Below are 23,990 nucleotides of genomic sequence, written 5' to 3' on the forward strand. Positions count from 1 at the left end.
GGAAAATGGAGATGATAATAGCACCTTCCCCACAGTGTTGATTAGGGGTCCAATGAGACAATGTGTTTAAAGTGTTCAGCACAGTTCCTGTACCGAAGTACTAAAAAATGTGAGCTACTAATAAAAGTAGAAATAACATCAATTTAATAATATTTAAACATTAATTTTTGGAAATTAAATGATATATATATATTTTTTCCTGGGCAAAATATTCAGGGTTCTGAATGACATACACAATTCTGGTTGTTTCACTGACACTAAGGAACATATAAAGGGGCACAGGTAGAGTGGTGGATAAAGATTCCCAATTAAAATGATAATGGTTTCACAACTAATTTTCAGGCTTTAAGGGTCCAATGAAATGGATGGCTTTAAAGGCAACAGTGTCTCAGAAGCTGGGCTGTGCTCTAAGACATAAGCCCTGGGCAAATACAATGAATACAGAAACTGCAAACTGAGCTTTTAAAAACAAACTGTATATATCACTGAAGTGCATTTAAGGATTGCACAAAATTGCAACCTTTCCCAGAGAACTCAAGTAACACCTACTATTTAGAAAGAGTGCTGGAGTTTAACACTTAACTAAGGAAACAAATAAAATAAAGGAGTCCCAGTCTCAAATTCCAGCTCTTTCCTCTTCAAATAAAACCAAATAAGGGCTACATAGTTTTGTTTTCAAGTATACAAAGTCCAGTTGCCCAAACATTTGTCAGCAATAATTTAATAACAACACATCTGTAGGATTTCCTTGAGGAAAAAAAAAAATGAAGAGTGACAAAAATGCATGTGTTAGAAAAGATACATTTTTACAAAGTTGGGGTTTTTTTCCTCTTTTTGTAAGGGAGAATATCTCAGATTGGCCCTAGAATTCTTTATCCAAATTATGCTTTCTGATACCTTGCTTGAAAGCAAGTAGTATTAATCAAACAAAAGAAGGGCACTAGGGAAATCAGAAAGATGTAATGCAAGCAGTTAAAAGTGACATGACCTTCTGTAATGTCGCCCGTCACAGACTTATATGCCACACACTGGAGGAAGGTCTTGAAAGAAACTGATTCTTGGTACTATTCCTTGAATGTAATACTAATAAAGATGACATTTTAAAAAACACACGTAGACAGCCCCAAATGCAGCGTTCCAGCTACATTACAGCCAAAGAATAAGCAGATAACACTATTTTTAGAAGCATAATATTTCTTCTTTCATAGTCCACATTTGCTGAACATTCGTCATTAACATATACAATATAATATGTAGCTGTATATTTTAAAAATCCATTATCAAAATGGAGCAAAACTGCATCTGAAGAATCTGTATGTTTTATACAGTTGTATAGGAGGTCTATTAATATTATGACTTTTAATTATAATTTGACACAACTAAATGCTTTATGATTTGCAAGGAAATAAAATTTTATTTGGCTGAAAATGTTAAAAATGATGCTGGTAATCTGAACAAAAATATGACAATATGTTTAGAATTACTCCACTAGACAAAGATGTATAAGGGAGGGGACCAACAGGATGCAGAAAAGGCAGACCAAAACAGTAAAAGGATGAGGAAAAGTAGATTCGGGTAAACTTCACTATTAAAATCATAACGGGACAGTGGATACTGAGTCCCGCTTTTTAATACTAATTTAGGGTGCATGTTTGAAAGCTAAAATGACAAAAGGGGGTTAAAAGTTCCATGAATAATTCTTAAAACACTTTGTATTATGATTTTCCCAGGGCTAAAGTCTTCCACTTATTTATATGTCTTTAAACAAAAAGGGAAAAATCTTGGTTATGTTACCTTTGTAAGATAAGTATTGAGTACCACAAAGCCAAAAACCCTGGAAAGCCAACGCTGACACAAACCAGTTTCTTTTATATGTTTACTTTTTCCCTCAGAAATAATCTTTGAATTAAATGGATGTTTTTCTATGTTCAGAATGAATAGTTGCACAATTCAAATTGCTTTACTCAAAACGGTCTATAAAAAAGCAACACATTTAAATTAAAGAAGAAATCACTGCTGTCCAGATGTGCAACTGCAATGTTAAAAAATTAAAGAAAGAAAACTGTCACAAAAGAAAGAAGTTTCATATTTAATTTTATATTCATAGAACATCCAAATGTGTACAGATGCTTATATTTGGATACATTACAAACTAAATGCTTATTTCCACTCTAGAGATATGGAGGAATTTGGGTAGAGCAGTTTGCTTCAACATGGTCTGGAGTTCATTTATACCATTTCGTGTGTACATAAACCAAGCAGAACAGGCATTTGTGTGCCAATGGACGTATTACATGTGCAAGTATCATATGAAATTATTGAAAGTCTATGAATTGAGAAGATGCATATAACCAACCACTCAGATTATTTCGGATCACTTAAAAGCACTGGAGGTTGGGCTGAAGACTTTTGTGGTCAATAAGATCATTATAGGTGCGCCTGTGCTGTCATTTTCACCACAGGACACCTGCACCTCTCAAGATTTTTGAGAAGGAACTTTTGCAAAAGGAATGGTGCAATTAACCTGTACGTATAATTTACTCCACATCTGAAAGGATAATAAAACCCATAAACAGGTCTGGAATACACTGTTTAGTCTATCTCAAAAGCAACTGCATGTATGATGGCTGCTTAGTTTGATTCACGCTATTAAGAATTTGACCTTGGAGTATTTCAGCTACAGTAGTCATCAAGATAACTGAGCCACTAGATGTAACAATAATTAGTGTGATAGGCTTGCCAGTGAAGCTGAATATATTGCAATACAAAAGAAGGCAGACTAAAAAGAAAAGCATTATTACTTACTGCTAAAAGACTTCCGGATTTTTACAGAGACACTCAAATACAATTATTTCTTCTTGCAGAATGCGTTTCCTTGGCTCATTCTGGGAAGTGCCATGTTATAATTTAGTCTGATTCTTAATAGGAAACGTGGCTTTAATGTGGCTATCAGATGATTTTTGATGCATGCCACTGATTACATACGGCCTGAATTCTGCATCAACAACAACAGCATTCTTATTTGCAGTATAATATGCTTTGCTGTAAGGTGCAAGGACAGTAAATTTACTTTACTGGCCAAGAGTATGTAACCTTTTAGTCTTTGTCAGCTTAATATGCAGAAAAACCCTTCCATTAAGAAAGGCTAAATACAATATAAATTCTATAATCAGTATAAGCATCTTAAATGAATTTCTTTTCATATTTCCTTCTCAGTATTCTTAAATGTTCATTATTATACTTAAACAAAGCACTGTGAACAGAATTCTAGTGTTTATTTGAACTATGTCTCCATCTAAAGGCTTCACAATGTATTGTATTTTCGCTTGTAGGGAAAATTCTAATCTTGGCGTCTTTACAATATTGCATGCTAATTTGATTGAGCAGGGAAAAAATAGGTCAACTATTAACTTGCAATGTGCTTTTTAAAAACTAATGCTTTCTTGAAGCAATATTATTTTTCGGGTTAAAAATTATACAAAAGGCCAAAAAATTGAATTGTTTAATGTGCTTTGCAAATGAAATCGAAAGATAGCTAGACTTACCACTAATCTGTTTTATAAAATTTAATATTTTCAAAGCAAAACATTTTTGTTCATTAATAATAAACAGATTTCAAATAAAAAAGAAAATTATATGCTTTAGCCTCTCTCTGTAAAACCAAGTTTCCATTCCAGAAGCACAAATTTGTAACAAAAAAGGGCACAATTTTAAATGTCTCAGTTTTTAAAAACAACCTTAGGAATTTTTTTTAAGCGTCTAATAAAGAGTCCACATTACCTATTTAAAAAATTTTCTGCAAAGCAGCAGGAGGGAGCTGCTATGATCTCCAGTCTTTTCCAGTCTTCTCAGAAATGTTCTTCACTCTAAGCCCATCAGATATGTTTGGGAGCATTAGAGTTGCAATAGGCAAGAAGTTCTTTTCAGGTAAATGTATAGTTTAGCAGATATAATAAAGGTAAATGGTACACTTCGGGAAGACTAGGTACTTTTAAAGAATAGAATTTGAAAACAAAAAAACATTAATCTTGGAGATTAATATGAGCAAACTTTTGAACCACATTGCTCTGTTAGGTTTGATTTACTTTTTACAAAAATTCACTGCTACTGCCTATTTTAAGCAACGTAATTGGGAGTAGTAGAGGGGGTGAGAAGAATAGGTGGACATTTGAAGAGAAAAATATTCTGATGCTAATTTGATTTTTCTTCTTCTTTTTTTTCCCTTGTGCCTAGAATATTTTGAGGCCTGAGAACATTATGTCAGAAAGTCTAACTTTAAAAATGGAGCAGATTTTGATGTCAAAAAATCATAGAAAACTTCAGTTTTTTCCTTGTATTTCTTTTCTATAAATAATAATGATAAAATATTTTTTACCTTTTTTGTAAAGAATAATCACCTCCCAAAAGACAGCCTATGTGGGTTTAGACCTACATTGGAACTGGAAAGAATGTGTGTGGTGAATGGTGAATTGTAGCACAAAAGCCTGCATGAAAAGGATGTTCAGGAAACCTCACACAAAACCTCTGTATCCATTTTATCATGAGCTTCCCACAATATAACACAAGAGCTCTATATTCTAGGAAAAGCTTGCCTGGTCCACTTATCATTTCAGCTTTATGTAGTGTACTGTGTGATTGCTAAATTAGTGCATAATGTATTTATAATATTTATAGTTCCAACATTTAGTCAAATAACCTTTATGTAAGATTTATGTTGATTTTTAAAAAATTTCTCATTTAATGGCAAATTATGAGGAGCATGTTTCATAAAGATAATTCTCCATTTAAATTCATCAGTCCATTAAATATTAAAATTATGTTTCTGATGCAATCGAGAACAAATTTGTCCAGCTTCAGTGATTATTTGCACTCATAAAAATTAGGCTTGATTAATAAAATTTAAATGCTTGATTAAGTTGACATTTTTATGTTCTATTCTGATTTATTAAAATTAGTCCTTGTGCCCAGGCCTGGCACGCTAGTAGGTTTACCTTTCTCCTTCTCTTAGTCAACACCCAGAGTGAAGCTGTTAGGAAAGAGTATTTTGCTATGGACTCAGTGATGGTCTCAGGGAAGGAAATGCCCTGTTCTCTGCTCATGGTGCTGCTGGCCTTTGTCTTTATGTCCTGTGCATGGTGGGGATTAGTATTACGACCATCAAGAAAAACGTTTCTTCCAAATATCTATGGATATGATCTGTAAAATGGCATACATTTTTGGTATTTCTATAAATTTCAGTTTTCAAGAAGCTTTAATCCGTAGAGGATTGTTCAAATTTCTTTGTCAGCTTTTTTTGTTGATAAAAATGTAGTTTTCATTTTGTGGGACTTCCATATATATAGCAGGAGGATTATAGACACAGGAAATCTTTCTGTGGCAATTTTACTATCTTTGTCCACAAGTTCAAAACCAAGAAGGACTAATGGCCATGGAAAACCACTCTCTTCAATAGTTCTTACAAGTGAACTGTTTAAGAGAGGTGGTTACCTCTACTATGTTTAGACACCCATTTTACCCCCACTGGTTTGCCCTGTTTTATACATAATCAAGTGCCTAATTGTCATTTACTGAGCACTCACTATATGCTTAACACAGTGTGCTGTCTCTTTAATCCTCACAAGACCTCAACAAAGGTAGGTATTATCCCCATTTTACTGGTGAGGAAACTGAGGCTTAGGGAAATGAATAAATTCATACAGCTAACAAGTAGGAGGTCTGAAATTTAATGCCAGGTCTTTGTAATTTCAAAGTTTGGACTCTTGACCTCTACCAACTGTAACGTGGTAGTGGCAACACTCATTTTTAAGATGTTTCTGCTGTTGCCCATGGGAGTGTAACGTATCTGGAAACTTTGTTTAGGTGAACTGTCTCTCATTTAAGCATGTTGCCAGAATATTGTTATTGTTTAAAAAATAAGTGATATGGTATCATGACTATTTTCTTTTTCTTGAATGATGAAATAAATTCAATAACACATGAAAGAAAATGCCCTTGAAGGCATATTTTAGTTTGGTTACCTGCACATACTACTCCAGTTCCATGTACAGAAAGGCTTTAAAATTACATGTTCTTAATGAATTTAACTCATGGAACACTAAAAAACATGAATACAAAACTCTCAGGTTTATTGGACTCCCAACAATGGTTCTGATTTATAAACTTCTTCCACAAGCAGATAAAGACATATCACTTGGTTTCTATGTTTAGTTTGTTAATTGAAGTCTTGTCATTTCTTGTCCCCTTTCTGGACTAGGGACAGTAAGTCTCCACAAATATTGTATGAAACCTTCAGCTAACACCACCCCACCACCTGGGGCATGATGCAAACTAGTCCTGGGATCATGAGTCGGCCAGAAGGTGCTTCTGTTGGTCCTACATGCTACCTCCCTCACCATAATGTGTCAAGGAGTTTCGGCTATCTACCAAGAGGAGGGTGTAAAATCATTTAGAAAGAACCACCAGATCATCACTAGAAATAGGTGGGAAAACACATCCACCCTGAGAAGTGAGGCCCAAACCGTGGATATCCTTTTTTCTCCTCTCCTAAGTCCCAGTCTTCAATGACAGAAATGACAAAATTGTGGAGGCAGACCTTTTGGAAAGGGAACAGAAATAATAAAACCATTTGGTTGACAAATGGGTAGGTGCTTGGGTTGAACACTTTGGAAAACCATTGAGATGGTGAATTCTTTGGATCCATGGGAGACTTTGAGGAGAGTCTAGGAAGTCGGTTTTCAAATGAGTTCCTGGGATCCAGGAGTCAATTGGGGTTCAAATAAGAGAAATTCAGCCATTTATGGGGGCAAGATCTTCGGGTTTCCTTCAAGGCTGCCAAGACAATTCATTTGGTGGAAAAAGAGCTGGGTTTCAGGGCAGAAATCCTCTATAGGAATGAAGAGTATCTCTTTACCTTGTTACATTCTCATATGTATCTTTGGGGAATCTGAGCAAGGTGGGAGCGATTCAGGAAGACGGTGAGGGCTGCAGTATGAGAGTAACTATAAGTGTCCTCTGCAACAACTACCACTAACTTTAAATTCTAAGTATCTCTCCTGAGTCCTAACAGATCTAAAGCAAAAGAAGTCTGCCTTCTAGACAGGCGGCTCTTTAGTATATTGACTTTTAAAAATAGAACTGTTTTCCTTTACATCTTTCTCTATGTGAACTGACATGTCACGTACAGGTAACACTCATCTTCCCATCTGATGTTGAGCTGCAGTTTGAGAATAGAGTAAAAAGATAGACAATACACTGAAGTATTAAAGGCAAACATGGAGTTACTGAGTGAAGGGACAGACGGAAGGGTGGAATAGAGCTGTGGCCACAGATAGGTAGACCCTCTTTCTTTATATATGCAGCACACGCACACGTATCTGGGATGATCTAAATGTTTTTTGGCCACACGCTCTGCATTTCATGTATAGACCTCCATCACTGCACCTATTATACCCACGTGTTCCACCTAGTTGTTTGTTTCCCTCACTAGACCACAAACTGTCATGGGCAAGGACCAGGTCTTTTTTTCTCTCCTTCTTTTCTCTCTCTCTCCCTTTCTTTTATTTGTATTGAAGTATAATAGATTTACTGGGACCAGGTCTTAATCATCTTTGGACAACAGCTAGCACAGTGCCTGCAAACGTTCAATACATTTTTGTTGAATGAAAATTAGACAATTTTTGATGTGGAAAAAGAATCAGATTAACATACTTAGTATTCATTCATTAAACATTTTTTGAGCAACTACTGTGCTGCTATATCTGAGACATCTTGTTCTGTGCTGGGATTAGATACACAGATGGAAGATACAGTTAGAACAGTCTGGGGCAGGTGAAGAAGACCCCCGGTGAGCTTTTTATTATAATACAGCTAGGGGGATATGGGAACTGAGACGGGAGGGTTCACTTAAGCTCTTGGAGTATATGATGGTAGAGATGGGTTGGTAGGTGTAGGGGTGGGTGAGAATGGGCAGGAAGTCAGAGATGGCTCGCCAGGAGAAATGATGAAGATAACTGGTGGTTACCCAGGCATATATATATAAAATATTAAAACCTTAATGGGTGGCAAGTCAGTATTGACTACCAAAAATATTCAAAATGCATATACTCTGACCCAGAAATTCCCCTTCAAGGACTTTGTCAAAAGACATTACCGACAACCTGCTCAGAGATCTGTTTAGGATGTTTCTTTGCAACATTCTTTGAGATGGCATAAACACTGGAAACAAACATTTCTAAAATGAGTGTTTAATTGAGAAAAAATAAAGTATTCATATGGTGAAAATTATTCAGTCATTAAAAAGCATGTTGTTTCCCAGTAATTTGAGGGAAACTCAAAGTAGGTATGCTAACAGTACCTTTAATGTGATCCAATTCTCGTAAAAAATAAAATATATATGACAAGCAAGAACTACACCTTACATTTGCAAACATATTTTTTTTTAAGAAAAGAGTAAAAGCTATAGAGAGAGTGTATTGACTATTTGGGAAACTACAAATACACTCGGCTCCAGATACTGCTGCTGCTGCCATAGCTGTCCCAGCCACCCTGGGTCCTCCTCTGTCAAGACCATGTCAAGGCCCCATCCCTCAAAGCTCCCCTTCCCCCATGGCAGAAGACCACTACTTGACCTCCTCTTCCACTGTGGGGCCTTGGCCTGCGCACGCCTAGGCTCCCATCTGCTCATCAACACCCACAGGGTCTCCTCCAAGTTCACGGTGCAGCTCATCCCAGAGCAAGGTGCCCCAGGAGAGCCAGGCCCTCGCAAGGGAGTGTGCCCACCTCTTTGTGGGCAGGCCTTCTGAGCTCAACCCCTTCGATGTTTGGCACCTGCAGCAAGGACTTCAAGCGCTCCAGCCACCTGTCCTGGCACAGTGCCACACATCGTGCCAGATGGCCCGCTGCACATCTGTTCTGGTGCCCATGCGGCTTCCAGGCGCAGCACGAGCACCTCCACTAAGTTCAAGCCCAGGCCTGCACTGCCCTTCCCTGGGCCACCACGTCTGTCCCACACAGCACCACCCACACAAACTCACTGCCAGTGCAGAGGTTACTGCCTTATCCTAGACCTCAGTCTCCCCAACTGTACAAAGAGAGAAGCATCATTGCTTCCTTCTTTGCCTTCTGTTGGGTTATGTGGACCAAGTCTTTGCCCGCCCTGGGCCTATGGAATGGGTGCATTGGAGGAGGGGCAGAGAACACAGGCCTGGGAACCAGCTGGAAGTGGGTTCCAGTCCCACCGTGCTGTGTGAGCCTTTGCAAGTGGCATAAGCTCTCTGAGCTTTGTTTTCCTGCTCTCCCAAGTGGTGAATGGTTGCTTTCTGGGTGAAAGAGATGATAAAAGAGAATGGGGCACTGTCTGGTTCATTTCTGTACCTCCCCGCTTCTTCCCACCATCTCTACCTTTTGCTCATTAAACATTCCATTCTCAAAACCAAAAAACACACAAACGAACAATCCTGCTGGAATACAGGGGAGATAAAGCTGAAGCTATATGGTTTGGGTGGGGCATACACATGAGGAACCTTCTATGCCATGCTCGAAGATATTACGGAAAGACAAAAGTAGCAGAGGGAAAAAAAATCAGCATTTTGTTTCACAACTATCACCTTCCTACAAGTCTTGAGGTAAGAATACATGCTGTGATTTGGGGGAAAGTTGCCAGAAAAATACAAGACATCCAGTTAAATTGGAATTCAGATAAATAATGAATATTATTTTTATATAAATATCTCCTGTTGTTTATCCGAAATCCCAATTTAACTGGGCATCTGTATTTTTCCTTGCTAAATCTGGCAACCCTAAACTGGGAACAAATTCAGAGGGCTTCAGGGGTTGGCGCTCGAGGAAAATTTGCAACGCAGAAGGCCTTGGTCACCTGAGAGAGAGGGAATGTAGCATGGTGGTGGGAGTGGGGCAATTGAGGAGAGTGGAAAAAATGTGGAAGTCCTGTTGGGGTATGCCCAGAGCCTGATGAGGTGACGGTCATCAGTGTACAGGGCACCAGTCTGTAGACTGAGTAATAATCTGGCACATCTAAGTGGTTGAACAGATTTGAGAGGGTCACAAGGGATGAAATTTTCTACTGACATCTGATTGGCTGTTGGTTTCTACCTCTTTATGCTTGTGATCGTGTTGGAAAAATAAAGGTCTGGTTCTTTTCACGGTCTTCCTCACATTTTTGCAAGCTGGTGACCTTCTTAAAAGTTTGAGAAAATTTGTTGAAATAAGCAGGAAAAAGAAAAGAGTGATCATCAATTTTTAGATGTGTTTACAGGCTGTATGACTCAGTGCTGCTTCTGTTAAGAGCAAGTACATGGTCTTTTTTGGTACTGAGATGCAAACTCAGGAGGCTCTGATCTACGCTACTTTCTGTGAACGATAGCGCCCTTACGGAAGTGCCAAGAGTCTGACCACGCACCAAAAGTGCTTTTCGCATGGAGTCCACTCCTCTCAGCTCAGCTTTGGCCAGTCTTTCCAGATCCTGTTAGGAATATTTCACTTATTCAATAGTCTACTTATTCAAATATTCCACCAGGACGACTTCTTTGGAACTGAGAGTACTGGCTGAGAAAATAATAAATGAGTTTGATTTACAGGAAATCAGGTCAAACAAACAGATGTTTCTTTGGTGGATGATCCTAAATTGTCCAATCAACAGCATTTATGGTGGCAAAGGAAACTCTCTCCTTACAAGCTTTATTTCTAGACATCAATGTTCTGGGCCTAAGTGGAATAGCCCCAACAACAACAAATATAGTCAGTGCTATTCTAAAGGGGAAAAGAAGCATGGAGGGCTTTGCCATGTGAGGGAACTAACAAAACATTTCAGTATTTCCTGAAGTATTTTATCAGACAGATTTGGGCTCAGTTGGTATCACAGTGAGAGCGTGAGTCAGAGAATGATTTCATTGATCTAGCCTACTCTTCAGTCTTTTAATGCCTCCATTGATTAGGCAACTAAGATTGTTAAGTGGGAGGCATATCATGACAGTAAAAGTGAATACTCTTTTAAAATGTAATTAAAAAGCACTGCTTGAAGAATTTTTGAATGTCAAAGATATTCAAAGATCTTCTTCACTAATGTGAAGGATTTTTAGCTTTGATTTACTCTTCCACGCTCACCTGGGTGGATGGAAGGTAGTCCTCCCGGTCATGAATGTTTTTTTGAAATGAACGGGGTCACCTGGGATCAAACAGGTGATCAGTACCCATTATTGAGAGGTCACCAGGTACCTCACAGGAAGGAATCTGGGGATACCTGGGATTCCAGGTAAGGCTCCAAACAGAAAGTGGATCCCTTGGTAAAGGCATGCCCAAACGTGTACCACAGAAATACCCTGAGGCTTCAGAATAGGGCAGAGCTGGGTTTGCGCCCCACTTACTCTGTGGAGTTTGTTATTCATCAGTCTCTTTGATTCTGAATTTCCTCTTTTGTAAAATGAGGATAAAACCATTTAGAATCATTTACTTGACATAATTATTATGAAGTAAAGCAGAAACTAACACAGCACTGTAAAGCAATTATACTCCAGTAAAGATGTTAAAAATAATAAATTTAAAAAACTATTATGAAGAATTAAAGGAGACTATGTCTCTAAAAGGCTTAGCAGGATACCTGATACATTCAAGTTGCTCCATTTTCCTGAATGAGAGGTGAGGAGGACATGGGGGTGGAGTGGGGAAAATGAGGGTTTTCCAACAATCTGTTTGCTTAAAGATAGAGTTAGTACTACTGCCCATTCTGAAGCTTAAAGGAGAAATGTGCTCAAAAGGTACCCAGGGAGACCTGGGATGGACCAAAATATAGCCTCAAGAGGAAATGTAGTTGAGTGGTGTGATAAGGAGTGCAAACTTCAGAAAGACTGACAGATTCTAACACCCACTCTGCCACTTTCTAACTAACTGTGTGCCTTTGGAACCATTTAACCTCTCTACCCTGTTTCCCTGTATGTGAAGTAGTAATGATGATACCTGTCTCAGTGAGTATAATAGAACTCTGGTTTCTTTGGCCAACCTGTTTCTTTCATCCTCTGAGATTTGATTTCCCCTCTCTCAAGGAAGGGCTCTTGTAGCCATGCTTCTTCCACGTATGTTCCCTTCCTTGTCACAGAGAAGAGAACAGGCGGTCACCTGATTTAGGAGGCCCTAACACATGGGCTGGGCTGACACAATCATCTTCTCTCTCCTGGGGGAAAACTAAATGACATGATAAAAGAAAGTGCTCAACACAGCGTCCAGGGTGTAATGAGGATTCGAAAATTTTTAACTCCAAAGTAAAGATCACTGCCTGGCATCTACTCTTACAAAATCTCAGTTTATAGTAACTGTAATGTGGATAGTTGGTACGAGCCCAATGGGCAGTGCAGGGGTGATTTTCCCCTGGTTCTGGAGTGACGGCTTAAACCAAGAGAAGTATGACATTCATGCCACAGACATTTCTGAATGAAGTTTGTATTAAACAGTTTTCTCTGGAAAAGTCTAACAATTCTTATGCTATAAATTTTAATGTCATGGTCCAAGTAGAGATAGATTTAGATCTAGAATTGCTTATTTTTAACAAGTCTGACTGAGAAACAGCAGAGGTGAAATACCATTGCTAACCACACCTCTTTCTCACGTGCATCTCTAAGTCTACAGCATTAGACTCAGGAACGGCTGTTCCCTTATCCTGTCCTCAACGGGTTCAGCTCATTATATGCAGCAAAACTTACTTGGCAAGGATTACATCTCATTTTTTTCATTAAACTAGAACAGGCACCATGGTGGGGAAAAGGTTGGGGGTTTCAGTTCCTGTGATCTTTAAGTCTCCAAAAAGGAAATGGTCTCCTTAATAAACAATAAACAGACAAAGAAATCCTTTCTTATTTTAGTATTAATCTCAACTATCCACCAATATTTTGAAGACAGAATTTTTACCCAACTATGTACTTTTTATCTTTTACAGTATTTATTTCCTTTTCTCTTATAACTTCTTATGCCATGGAAATATTATTTTCTTTTTTCTTTTGCTACACAAACCTGAAGTTTATTTTGATTTGTTTTTCTTTTATAATTTTCATCCTAATTGAATTTTCTCAGCCGAATAATGTACAGATGATTTTTTGTGTGCGACAGAATATCCACCGCCCTCCCACGCCCCCTGTTTTTCCTGAAACAGAAAGTTTCCTGATTTGGAATCAGCCAATGGTGTGATTAATGCACTTCAGAGATTCCCTAAAGTTTTCACATATGCTGAAAAATTCTGCATTGTTTTGGGGACACCAATAAGGACTTAGGGCAAAGTACCATTCTTCCAGGGTTATCTACTACGCGGTGGATAAGTAGTCAGGCACAGCATAGCAACCCCTCCAAACACTTCTCTTAATTTACATATATGTGCTTGTGAATATATGTATGTGTATGTGTGTGTGTGTGTGTGTGTGTGTGTGTGTGTGCAATCTATAACCAGCAAAGTATAACCCAGGTTTCTTTTCAAAAGGAGCAACCATTTCAAATGCACAGCTGGGTATGGCAGAAAACACGTAATTAGACAAATTGGATTTAAGAGTTACGTAAGGTCTCAGCTGAGCCAGTGAATGAGAAGCTGAATGAAGCGTTGTGATTGCTGCTCTGGTGCCTGGAAAGAACAGAATATGTGGATATGTGTGTTTTGGGCAAATAAAAGGCAATCACTGGGAGTTATGGGGTGTAGTTGGCATTCCATGAAAGTTAGACTGTAGCATGTTTCACAGTGGCCTGTGTTGGAGAATAAAATATTGTCCATGGCTAAAAGGGGGATTCAGTCAGAGATATGCCCACGAGGAAGGATTTGTAAGTACTATATCAGAGTTATATTTTGGGGGGAAAAGGACAGTAGAAAAATTTACATAATATGTTAACTTTTCAATAGGCTTATAAAAATTCTCAGAGAATTTTAAGTACAAGGGGATACATTATATATTATTATGTTTCCTCTAAAAGTGGACCTTTCCAGCCAAGGCAGGTATATTCTGAAGAAAATAACAAGCAAAGTCTATAGTTTCAGAATTTTTTACTAAGAATACTCAAACCAATGACTAAATATTGAAGATAAGCCCCCCATAGGATTAAGAACCTGAAACTAAATTACCACTTTTTGGCAAACATTCTTATTTGCAGATTTGTCTCAAGGCAACTGAATGAAAAGTAGAGTTTTGTGGGATGAATTGGGAGATTGGGATTGACATATATACACTAATATGTATAAAATAGATAACTAATAAGAACCTGCTGTATAAAAAATAAATTAATTAAATTAATTTTTTTTTTAAAAAAGTAGATTTTCTTCTCTCTCGACAACCTCCTGGAAATAAATGGGACAAAAAGGACTTGGCTCAGAGAGTCCTATCTTCTTAAAGAAAACATCCTGGATTAATTGAAAAAAGTGCCTATTAGTCCCCATGACACCAAGGCTTATGGCATTTGGGGCTTGTCTGTCAGTGTGCAAGTTAAATATATATCCATAAATCCTTGCCAATAATAATAACAACGCCTTGTCTGTTAATGCTGCCTAACCATTAAAATCTCTAATAGCAATCGCATGTTTGGTTTGATAAACTTTACAAAAAAATGTTTGAACACCTCTAATTTGCAAAACACGTGCTAGAGACGGTGGCAAGTACAGAGATAAACAGTTCCCTACCTCAAATTTATAATCTCATGAGAGAGACAGAAATATATCAAATAACATAGGGAAATAAACGTGGTGCGTTGTTGGCAACCTTGCCACGGTACTTGGTGGTTGTGCATCTGGATTTTTCTTTTATTTTGATGATAAATAAAATTATTTTGAAGAAGTCTATTTTGCTTGTGTAACCATTTAAAGTATATTTTGCTTGAGTTATTTAAAAAGAAAATTCTTTTATGTCATATGTATATGTGCAATCATTATGCTATTATAACAAAGTATTATATAACACTACTAAACTTATGATCAAATAACTGTTTCCTGCGTCATTATGGGCACAATAGTTGGCAAAAGTCCTGATTATCAATCAAATGGAGGCCCTTAATGGCAAAAAAAAAAAAAAAAAAAAAAATCAGTGTAATCTGATGTGGACAAAAAGCTGCCAAAGAGATCTTTATGTTTGACAAACCCTTAAATTATTCTCAACAGCTGTCTACAGAATTATAAAATTGCAAATGTTCTATGTGCATAAGACACTCCCCTCCCATTTATTTACATATGGGAAAGTTTTTCAAGCTGTATGTTTGCTAGGGGCGTAGTGACTGAGATAGCCTAAGGGGAATGAGGACTGGTGGGAGAATAACAAACTTGATTATAATGTGGCTAGCTTCTGCTTCTCAGTCTAAAACTCTTTGAGAGAGAAAAGGTTGTTTCACACATTCGAAAAACTTTCAAAAATGCCGAGAGGGCAAGTGAGTGCAATATAACTTTCCTTAGGTTAATTGAAAGTTCTTGATCCATGAGCCAGTATCCTGATACACCCCTGACACAGAGAAGGGTATTTGTTATTGTTCAGTGAATGAACACTGAATTAAGGTACTTGATGCACTTTTCTAGGCCAAAAACCATCACGTCTTCCTCCCCTCCAATGACAGACCACAGAGAACTGTCTTAAATAAAATACATTCGTTTGGTCTGACCATAGATAATTTTGTGATATTATGTCTTAACTCAGGATTCATTAAGACATAAAAACAAGTAAGGAGCATAAAAGAAATAATCATTTGGAATAACCGACTTATACCTAAAAATGATAACTCATTCTTTGGTGTGCTCTCAATTTTAGTTCCTACCAAAATGAGTAATGCTAGAAATAGGTGAATACTTTCTATTGTGTTAGGACCAAAGAGTTGTTAGTTTTGAACTGATAAAACTTTCCTCCAAACTTGAGTATTTACAGACAGAATTTCTGGTTTGCAAAACCGAATTCAATGTTGATCTTGATGGAGAGACTAGGAATAAGAACAAAAACACATGCAAATGAGAAAGTAGAGACTTACTGTATCACGTTGCCTGTTATCTTTCCCTGATATTATCAAGAAGTAGTTCCATGTCAATAGTAACAACAAAACCATTGGTATCATGTAGAGCTCAAAGTTCCAGACAACAAAGAGAAAGAGCTGGAGGAGAGAGAAGGAAGAAGAAAAAGATGAGTCAACTCTGAATTTCATTAAATGGACTCTCTTATCCATACTGCACTTCAAAAAAGCACACAATTAAATGCTTCAGAACAGAAAGATTTGAGAACTTGAGAACTTGTTAGGCATTTTTCTAAAAGCACAACCGACCCCTGGAAAGTCACTAAGATTTTTACTTTGTTTAATTTCTATGAAGGAAAAACTGATATCACTACATTGTCAATGAGGCAATTTAAATTTTTCTCCTCCAGTGAAATTATTGTTAGGTTGGACAAAATAAAGTTTTAAAAAAGAAAGGCAGCAAAATGAGCTTCACTACATTGTCAGAAATAACTGGCCTATCTGCCTTAATGATAAAGGATGAATCACCATTTAATATCAGAAACTATTTTTAAATCTCACTTGGATAATACAATGTAACAAGCATAATAGGCAGATGAAAATACCAAGTCTACACCAGAGAGCTCCCAAGATTTCACATTACGAATAATAGAACTGCTACCAACAAGTGTAAAAAATTCAGCCTTGCCATACAAATCAAACAGCTATTAAAAAAATGGAGTAACTTTGTCAAAGGAAAATTTTAAATGTCTACCTTTATTATCTTTTAAAACTACCTACTTCTCTAAGTATATAAATGATTTTTAAAATTGTATGAGGAATGTAAGTTTAAGAACTCACCTAGGCTGGCAGAAGAAACCATTTTAAGAGCATCTGCATCATAAAATAACCAGCAATGGTTATAAACTGTGACTCATCCCCATTCCCCACCAGCCTCTTATAACCCTGCACAGATCATCTAAATTCTCTGGGTCTGTGGCCCCTGCTGCCAAATTAAGGTAATTTAAGTCAGATGGTAGTTAAGAGCCAGATTCCACCCTTGGTGCTAACTAGTCCTATAAACCTCTGGCATGGTATATATCCTCCCTTTAGTTTCTTCTTCTGTAAAATGGGGATGATAAGAGTATCCACCTGAGAGGTGGCTGTGACAATTAAACAGTTGAAATGTGTTAAGGATTTCAGTAAGTGCTCAAAAAAAGTATTGTGTAAATGATATCAATACATTACAAAATTGAGAAAGTTAACTATTTATTAACTAAGGTCCTCAGGTAGTACATATTCTAATACTGAAAACTAGAAAGTCATCTGCCTGCTAAGCTTTAGCTGAACCAAAGTGTAATTGGGAATTTGAGCCAGCTGGTTGGGGTCACGCAAACATCCTGCCTTTGACAGATCAGAAGGGTTAGGAGCAGTGCCCTAAGAACACTCACATCAGGCACAGCAGCATGGGCTGTTTGCAGCCTTCTTAACAAACCTCAGCCAAGCCCACAGCCTATTCAAATTGCAGAGAAAATGAACCTGTATGGAGTGGTAGAGGGACGCCTGGCCCACGGGCCAGAAGACTGGTTCTGGGCCTTAGAAAATCACTCTCCCTCAGTGTTTTCATTTCTCAACATAGATCTGTAGATCTGATCCCCTCTAACATCCTTTCTCTAATATTTAAAATGACTTCATGATGTTACTGTACCATCAGGAATTTTTTTTAATGTGATATTAAATTTTGAAGACTGTATATTTTACTGAATGCTTTGATATTCATAACCCACATGGACACCAAAAAGCATAAATAATGGTTTAGTAACCCAAGAAATGAATTTTGTACAGAATTACATGGTAACCATAGATTCAAGTTCCTGAATAAGAAAAATCTCAAATATGTTAATGCGTGGAACATGAGCCATATCTTCTCTTTCACCAGAAAAGTATAAAGATTTCTAGAAAAGGAAAATATTTCTGTTTAATTTTTGAAATATATACAATATATTTAAAGATGATACAAATTATAACTGATGGCTACGATTATTCTATTAAAGTGTATTTAAAAAATATAATTTTTTATTCAGGAAGTGATTTAAGGCAAATTCGATAGACATCAACATATATAAAAGAGAAAATTATTTTTTGCTAGAATCCATATTAATTCTTTACATATTTATTTATAAAACTTTGACAATCATTAAAATATAAGCTCTTTAAAGGAAGGGATTTTTTTTTTCTTTTTGCTCACTGTTCTATCCCCAGAGCATAGAATGGTGCTTGGGGCATAGTAGGTGCTCAATAAATATATATTTGCTGAATTAATGAATAAATGGATACTGGGTTCCCAAGTCATTTAACATAAGTCTACTTAATTATTTGCATTAGTAAAAGTCCTATAGAGCCACTATTTAAAACCAAGTGACATCTGGAAAATGCATTCAGAATTACAACCTGTGATAGCACTAATGAATTTCTCCCTGAGGCACATAAGGTAGAAGAAGTACCTTAGTACTTCTAGAAAAATTGTCTATCCATTCTGGCTACGCAGTCATGAACCGTCTTTCCTCTTAGACCTTCCTATATAGTTGCCTTTTCCAAGGATATTCACATGACTCAGTGTATTCTGGTCTCATGGATGGGACTCAGATTATTCCATTGCTAAATATCACCAATTGTAATGATTTTTAACCTATTGAGCAAATATATTCCTCCTTGTAATGGCCACTCATTGGTGTTAAGAGTCCTGGTGTTACCCAGAATGAATTTCTTGTTCCTTTCTGTATTAGTGTTAGTTGTAGGCCAGGTATTGTGCCAAATAAACTTTTCATATGATAATTCTGCAAGTAATCAATCCACCTATCATGTCTTTTTCTTCTCTAGGTTCAACATCACTAGTTGCTTAAAGTACCAGTTACAAGGTATGGTTTCTGGACACTTCTCCATTGTGGACATCCTCTTACCACATCCAAATCAATATATCAATACCTTTCTTAAAATATAGCACTCAGAAGTGACAGAACACTTCTTATGAATACATATGGTCTTAATATGCCCTAACAACATGAACACCAGAACACAGGATGGGAAAAGATATAGGAGAGAGAGACAAAGAAAGAAATTGCATTAGCTTTATGAATTCTCATAGTGGAAAAATAGTCTCCTTCCCCATTATGTGCTCTTTAAGAATCTAATATTTGGATAATTAAGTAAAGAGCCCTTGCTCTTGAAAATATCTTTAAAAAATGAACAAACAAGAGAACTTTGAATAAACTCTAAATACAAAAGCATTTATTTTTCTTCTCAAAATTTAATTGAAGATTTCAAAAGGTCAAAAAAAGAAACAGCATGATATATTCTTGCCTACTTTGTTGTAAATTAATTGACCATATGTGCATGAGCCTATTTATGGGCTCTCTAACCTGTTCCATTAATCTAGGTGTCTGTTTTTATGCCAATACCATACTGTTTTGGTTACTATAGCTTTGTAGTTTAGTTTGAAATCAGGGCACATGATGCCTCCAGTTTAGCTCTTCTTTCTCAAGATTGCTTTGGCTATTGGTGTCTTTTGTGGTTTCATACAAATTTTAGGATGGCTTATTGCTGTGAAAAATATTGTTGGAATTTTGATAGGGATTGCATTGAATCTATACATGGCTGTGGGTAATATGGACATTTTAATAATAGTAATTCTTTCAATCTGTGAGCAAGGAATACGTTTCCATTTACTTTTGTGTTCAATTTCTTTCATCACTGTCGTGTAGTTTTTAGTGTATAGGTATTTCACTTTCTTGGTTAAATTTATTACTAAGTATTTTATTTTTTTTGATGCAACTGCAAATGGGATTGTTTTCTTAATTTCTATTTCTGATAGTACATTGTTAGTGTATAGAAATGCAATAGATTTTTGTATATTGTCTTTGTATCCCGCAAATTTACTGAATTCATTTATTAGTTCTAATAGTTTTTTGGTGGAGTTTTTAGGGTTTTCTATATACAAAACCATGTCATCCACAAATAGTGACAGTTTTACTTTTTCCTTTCCAATTTGGATGACTTTTCTTTCTTCTTCTTGCTTAATTACTCTGACTAGGACTTGGAACACTATGTAAAATAAAAGTCGCAAAGTGGGCATCCTTGACTTGTTCCTGACCTTAGAGGAAAAGCTTTCAGCTTTTCACTATTGAGCATGACGTTAGCTGTGTACTTATCATATATGGCCCTGGTTATGCTGAGGTATGTTGCATCTATACTCACTTTGTTGAGAGTTTTTTTAATCATAAATGGATGTTGAATTTTGTCAAATGCTTTTTCTGCATTTACTGAGATGATCATATGATTTTTATCCTTCATTTTATTAATGTTGTATATCCTGTTGATTGATTTGTGGATATTGAAGCATCCTTGCATCCCTGGAATAAATCCCACTTAATGATAGTATACGATCCTCTTAATGTATTGTTGAATTCAGTTTGCTAATATTTTGTTGAGAATTCTTTCATCTGTGTTCATCAGGGATACTGGCCTGTAATTTTCTCTTCTTGTGGGAAAGGGAAGTTTCTTCAATAAGTGGTGTTGGGAAAACTGGACAGCCACATGCAAAAGAATAAAACTTACACCATACACAAAAATTAACTCAAAATGGATTAAAGACTTGAATGTAAGATCTATAACCATAAAACTCCTAGCAGAAAACATAGGCAATAATCTCCTTGACATTGATCTTGGCTATGATTTTTTGGATCTGACTACCAAAACAAAGGCAACAAAAGCCAAAATAAACAAGTAGGACTTCAACAAACTAAAAAGCTTATGCACAGCAAAGGAAATCATCGACAAAATGAAAAGCCAATCTACTGAATGGGAGAAAATACTTGTAAATTATACATCTGATAAGGGGTTAATATCCAAAATATATAAAAACTCATACAACTCAATAGCCAAAAACCAAGCAAACTGATTTAAAAATGGGCAGAGGATCTGAAGGCACATTTTTTCCAAAGAAGTTGGCCAACAGGCACATGAAAAGATGCTAATCATTTAATCATCAGGGAAATGCAAATCAAAACCACACTGAGATATCACCTCACACCTGTTAGAATGGCTATTATCAAAAAGTCAAGAAATAGCAAGTGTTGGTGAGAATGTGGAAAAAAGGGATCCCTCGTGCACTCTTAGTGGGAATGCAGATTGGTACAGCCACTATGGAAGACGGTATGGAGGTTCCTCAAGAAATTAAAAACAGACCTACCATATGATCTAGCAATTCACTTCTCGGTATTTATCTGAAGAAAATGAAAATACTAATTCAAAAAGATATATGCACCCTCACGTTCATTGCAGCATTATTTACAATAGCCAAGATATGGAAACAACCTAAGTGTCCATCAATGGATGAATGGATAAAGAAGTTATGACATATATACAGTGGAATACTATTCAGCCATAAAAAGAATGGAATCTTGCCATTTGCAATAACCAAGATGGACATAGAGGGCATTATGCTAAGTGAATTATGCTAAGTGAAATAAGTCAGAGAAAGACACCATATGATCTCACATATATGTGGCATCTAAAAATGAAACAAACAAATGAAACAAACAAATAATTAAAAAAACAGATTAGTGGTTGCCAGAAGTGAGGGAGGTGGGTGAAATGGGCTAAGGGGGTCAAAAGGTAAAAACTTCCAATTATAAAATAACAAGTCATAGGAATATTGTGTACAGCATGATAGTCAATAATACTGTACTGCAAATTTGAAAGTTGCTAAAGGAATAAATCTGAAAAGTCCTCATCATAAGAAAAAAATACTTGTAACTGTACGGTGAGGGGTGGTAATTAGATTTACTGCAGGTGATCACTTCACAATGTATACAAATATTGAGTCATTATGTTGAACACCTGATACTAATATAGTGTTATATGTCAATTATACCTCAATTTAAAAAAAGAAAAAGAGCATGAACACAGATTAACAATAAAAGGTATTTATTAAACACCTATGTGCTATGCAATATTGGGTGTTCAAAATTAGGATAAGACATGGTCTCTGGACTCATATTGCTAAGAATCACTAAGAAAAAAGCAATTATTCTCTATAGTACTAGTGATGATTCTAATACTTGTCAATGGTGATGATCCACAAACAAAGAGCCCTCAGAGGAAGAAAGGGGTCTTTTAGCTTATTCTCTCCACACTGAAGCTTCTTTTCTCCCTGGAGCCCACTTGCATGAAGATGGGATCCTTTCCTTTATCCTACAAAATACCAAAACACTCCTGGATGGGTCTTCAGTGTTTCACCAGGGCAGCAGGAGAAAGAAGGAAGCTCAGAAAAACTCCAGGGGGCTTCCCTGGTGGCGCAGTGGTTGAGAGTCCGCCTGCCGATGCAGGGGACACGGGTTCGTGCCCCGGTCCGGGAAGATCCCACATGCCGCGGAGCGGCTGGGCCCGTGAGCCATGGCTGCTGAGCCTGCGCGTCCGGAGCCTGTGCTCCGCGACGGGAGAGGCCACAGCAGTGAGAGGCCCGCGTACCGCAAAAAAAAAAAAAACAAAAAAAAAAAAAACAAAGAAAAACTCCAGGAAGGCTAAGACAATGCAGGATCTGTCCTTGGTCCTGACCACACTTTTCATAAGTTTGGGGTTTGAAAAAAAGAGACATAATGGGCTAAAATGGGACCAAAAAAGCAATTAAAAAAATATATAAACCCAAAAATGCCTAGGATTTTTTGCGACCCATATATCCAGAAACCTTTTTGCCTGCATGGGACATGGAGAGAGGATCTGATGATTCTAGAATTTCTCCAGGTTAAACTAGGTAATAAGGACTCCTGCACATTTGTACAGTGTTTAATTTCCTTTGACTTCATCACTATGACATCCTTTCCTTATATTTCCTCTCTCTCTCTCTCTGTCACATTCTCCTTGCCTTTTCCCCCACTTCCCCCAACACTTTTAATAAGAAAACTTGGACCATCTTTATTTTACTTTCATAAAATCCATGACCCCATTCCAAACAAAACATCTATCCCTACATTATTTAGCCTTGCTCATTAGAAACTAAAATTATTCCAAGAATTTGGTGGTTTCCTTTTTGCAAATTACTAGATGGTTGTGATTTACTACTAAAACTCTGTATCAGAAAATCTTCATGGGACATTAGAAGTACACACAACCTTCTTCATTAGAAAAAGGATATTGTGAGTTTTACACATTATCCTGGATGGTAGAAGCTCTTTGTCAATCTGCCTTGGACTGTTAGCCACAATCATGGGATCCCTAAAAAAGCTGCTTCAGTGTGACACACTAGAAAGAGCTTGAGAGTTTGAAACAGGCCCATGTTTTTATCCAAGCTTACTAGTCACTATCTATGTGATGTATTACTAGATTACTCTTAATTTTATAATCTGAAAGTTAAAACTATACTACTTACAGATTTGAGATGGAATTAGCCTAGTGCTTGGCAACTGTAAGATGCTCAATAAACATTAGGTATTATTACAAGCAGGAATATATTGGCTCATACTATATATAATTTTTTTGGCCTTTCTTATAGCTCATCACTTTCCCTATTCCACTCTAGAATCCACAGGGCGGATTCAAGCATTAGAGCTGTGTTTAAAAAGCTACGTCAACTACAATAGGAAAAGATGACAAAGCGAGTGCCATTTTCAGTATTTTTATATTTAGCTTATAGTGATTACATGCAGTAATGACCCCAATTTGTTAATATCTCCATGTATCCAGGCTTTTTGAAATACTCTCCCACGATGACACTGAGATTAGACATAGGACTTGTTTGGGCCGAGGGAGGAGTTGTAAAAATGCTGAACACAGAGGCTTAAAAAGCACTTGCTCATTGGGTTTTTCCCTCTGCATGCTTCAAACCCTGAGCCCATGTCAACAAGCACAGTCTAGTCTGCTGAATGATAAGAAACATGTGATACAGTTGTCTCCATTGCCCCAGTTGGAAGCCAGACAGCATTCAGAAGCAAAGTTGCCTAACTGGCCAGAAGCTGACCAGAGATGCATAAGTGAGCCCAGCTGAGAACAAA

The 23,990-nt window shown here is 37.0% G+C and overlaps 1 protein-coding gene across 14 annotated transcripts in view; it reads right to left on the reverse strand.

Annotated features, from left to right (window-relative positions):
* The window catches only part of MCTP1 (multiple C2 and transmembrane domain containing 1), a 357,505-nt gene that overhangs the window by 78,537 nt on the left and 254,978 nt on the right, over positions 1–23,990 (reverse strand). For 10 of the 14 annotated variants that reach the window (XM_089908374.1, XM_089908369.1, XM_089908371.1 and 7 more), the window contains one exon: positions 15,985–16,104. The exons of 3 other annotated variants lie outside the window; for them this stretch is intronic. In XM_089908374.1, the coding sequence (XP_089764500.1) occupies positions 15,985–16,104 (120 nt within the window). Of the gene's footprint in view, positions 1–15,984; positions 16,105–23,990 lie in introns of those variants that run through there. One more of the 14 variants, XR_016392454.1, reaches the window with a different exon arrangement.

Source organism: Delphinapterus leucas, chromosome 3, assembly GCF_059928025.1.
Source record: "Delphinapterus leucas isolate spDelLeu-1000000601 "Yukka" chromosome 3, BTC_Dleu_Yukka2, whole genome shotgun sequence".
Classification (NCBI taxonomy): domain Eukaryota; kingdom Metazoa; phylum Chordata; class Mammalia; order Artiodactyla; family Monodontidae; genus Delphinapterus; species Delphinapterus leucas.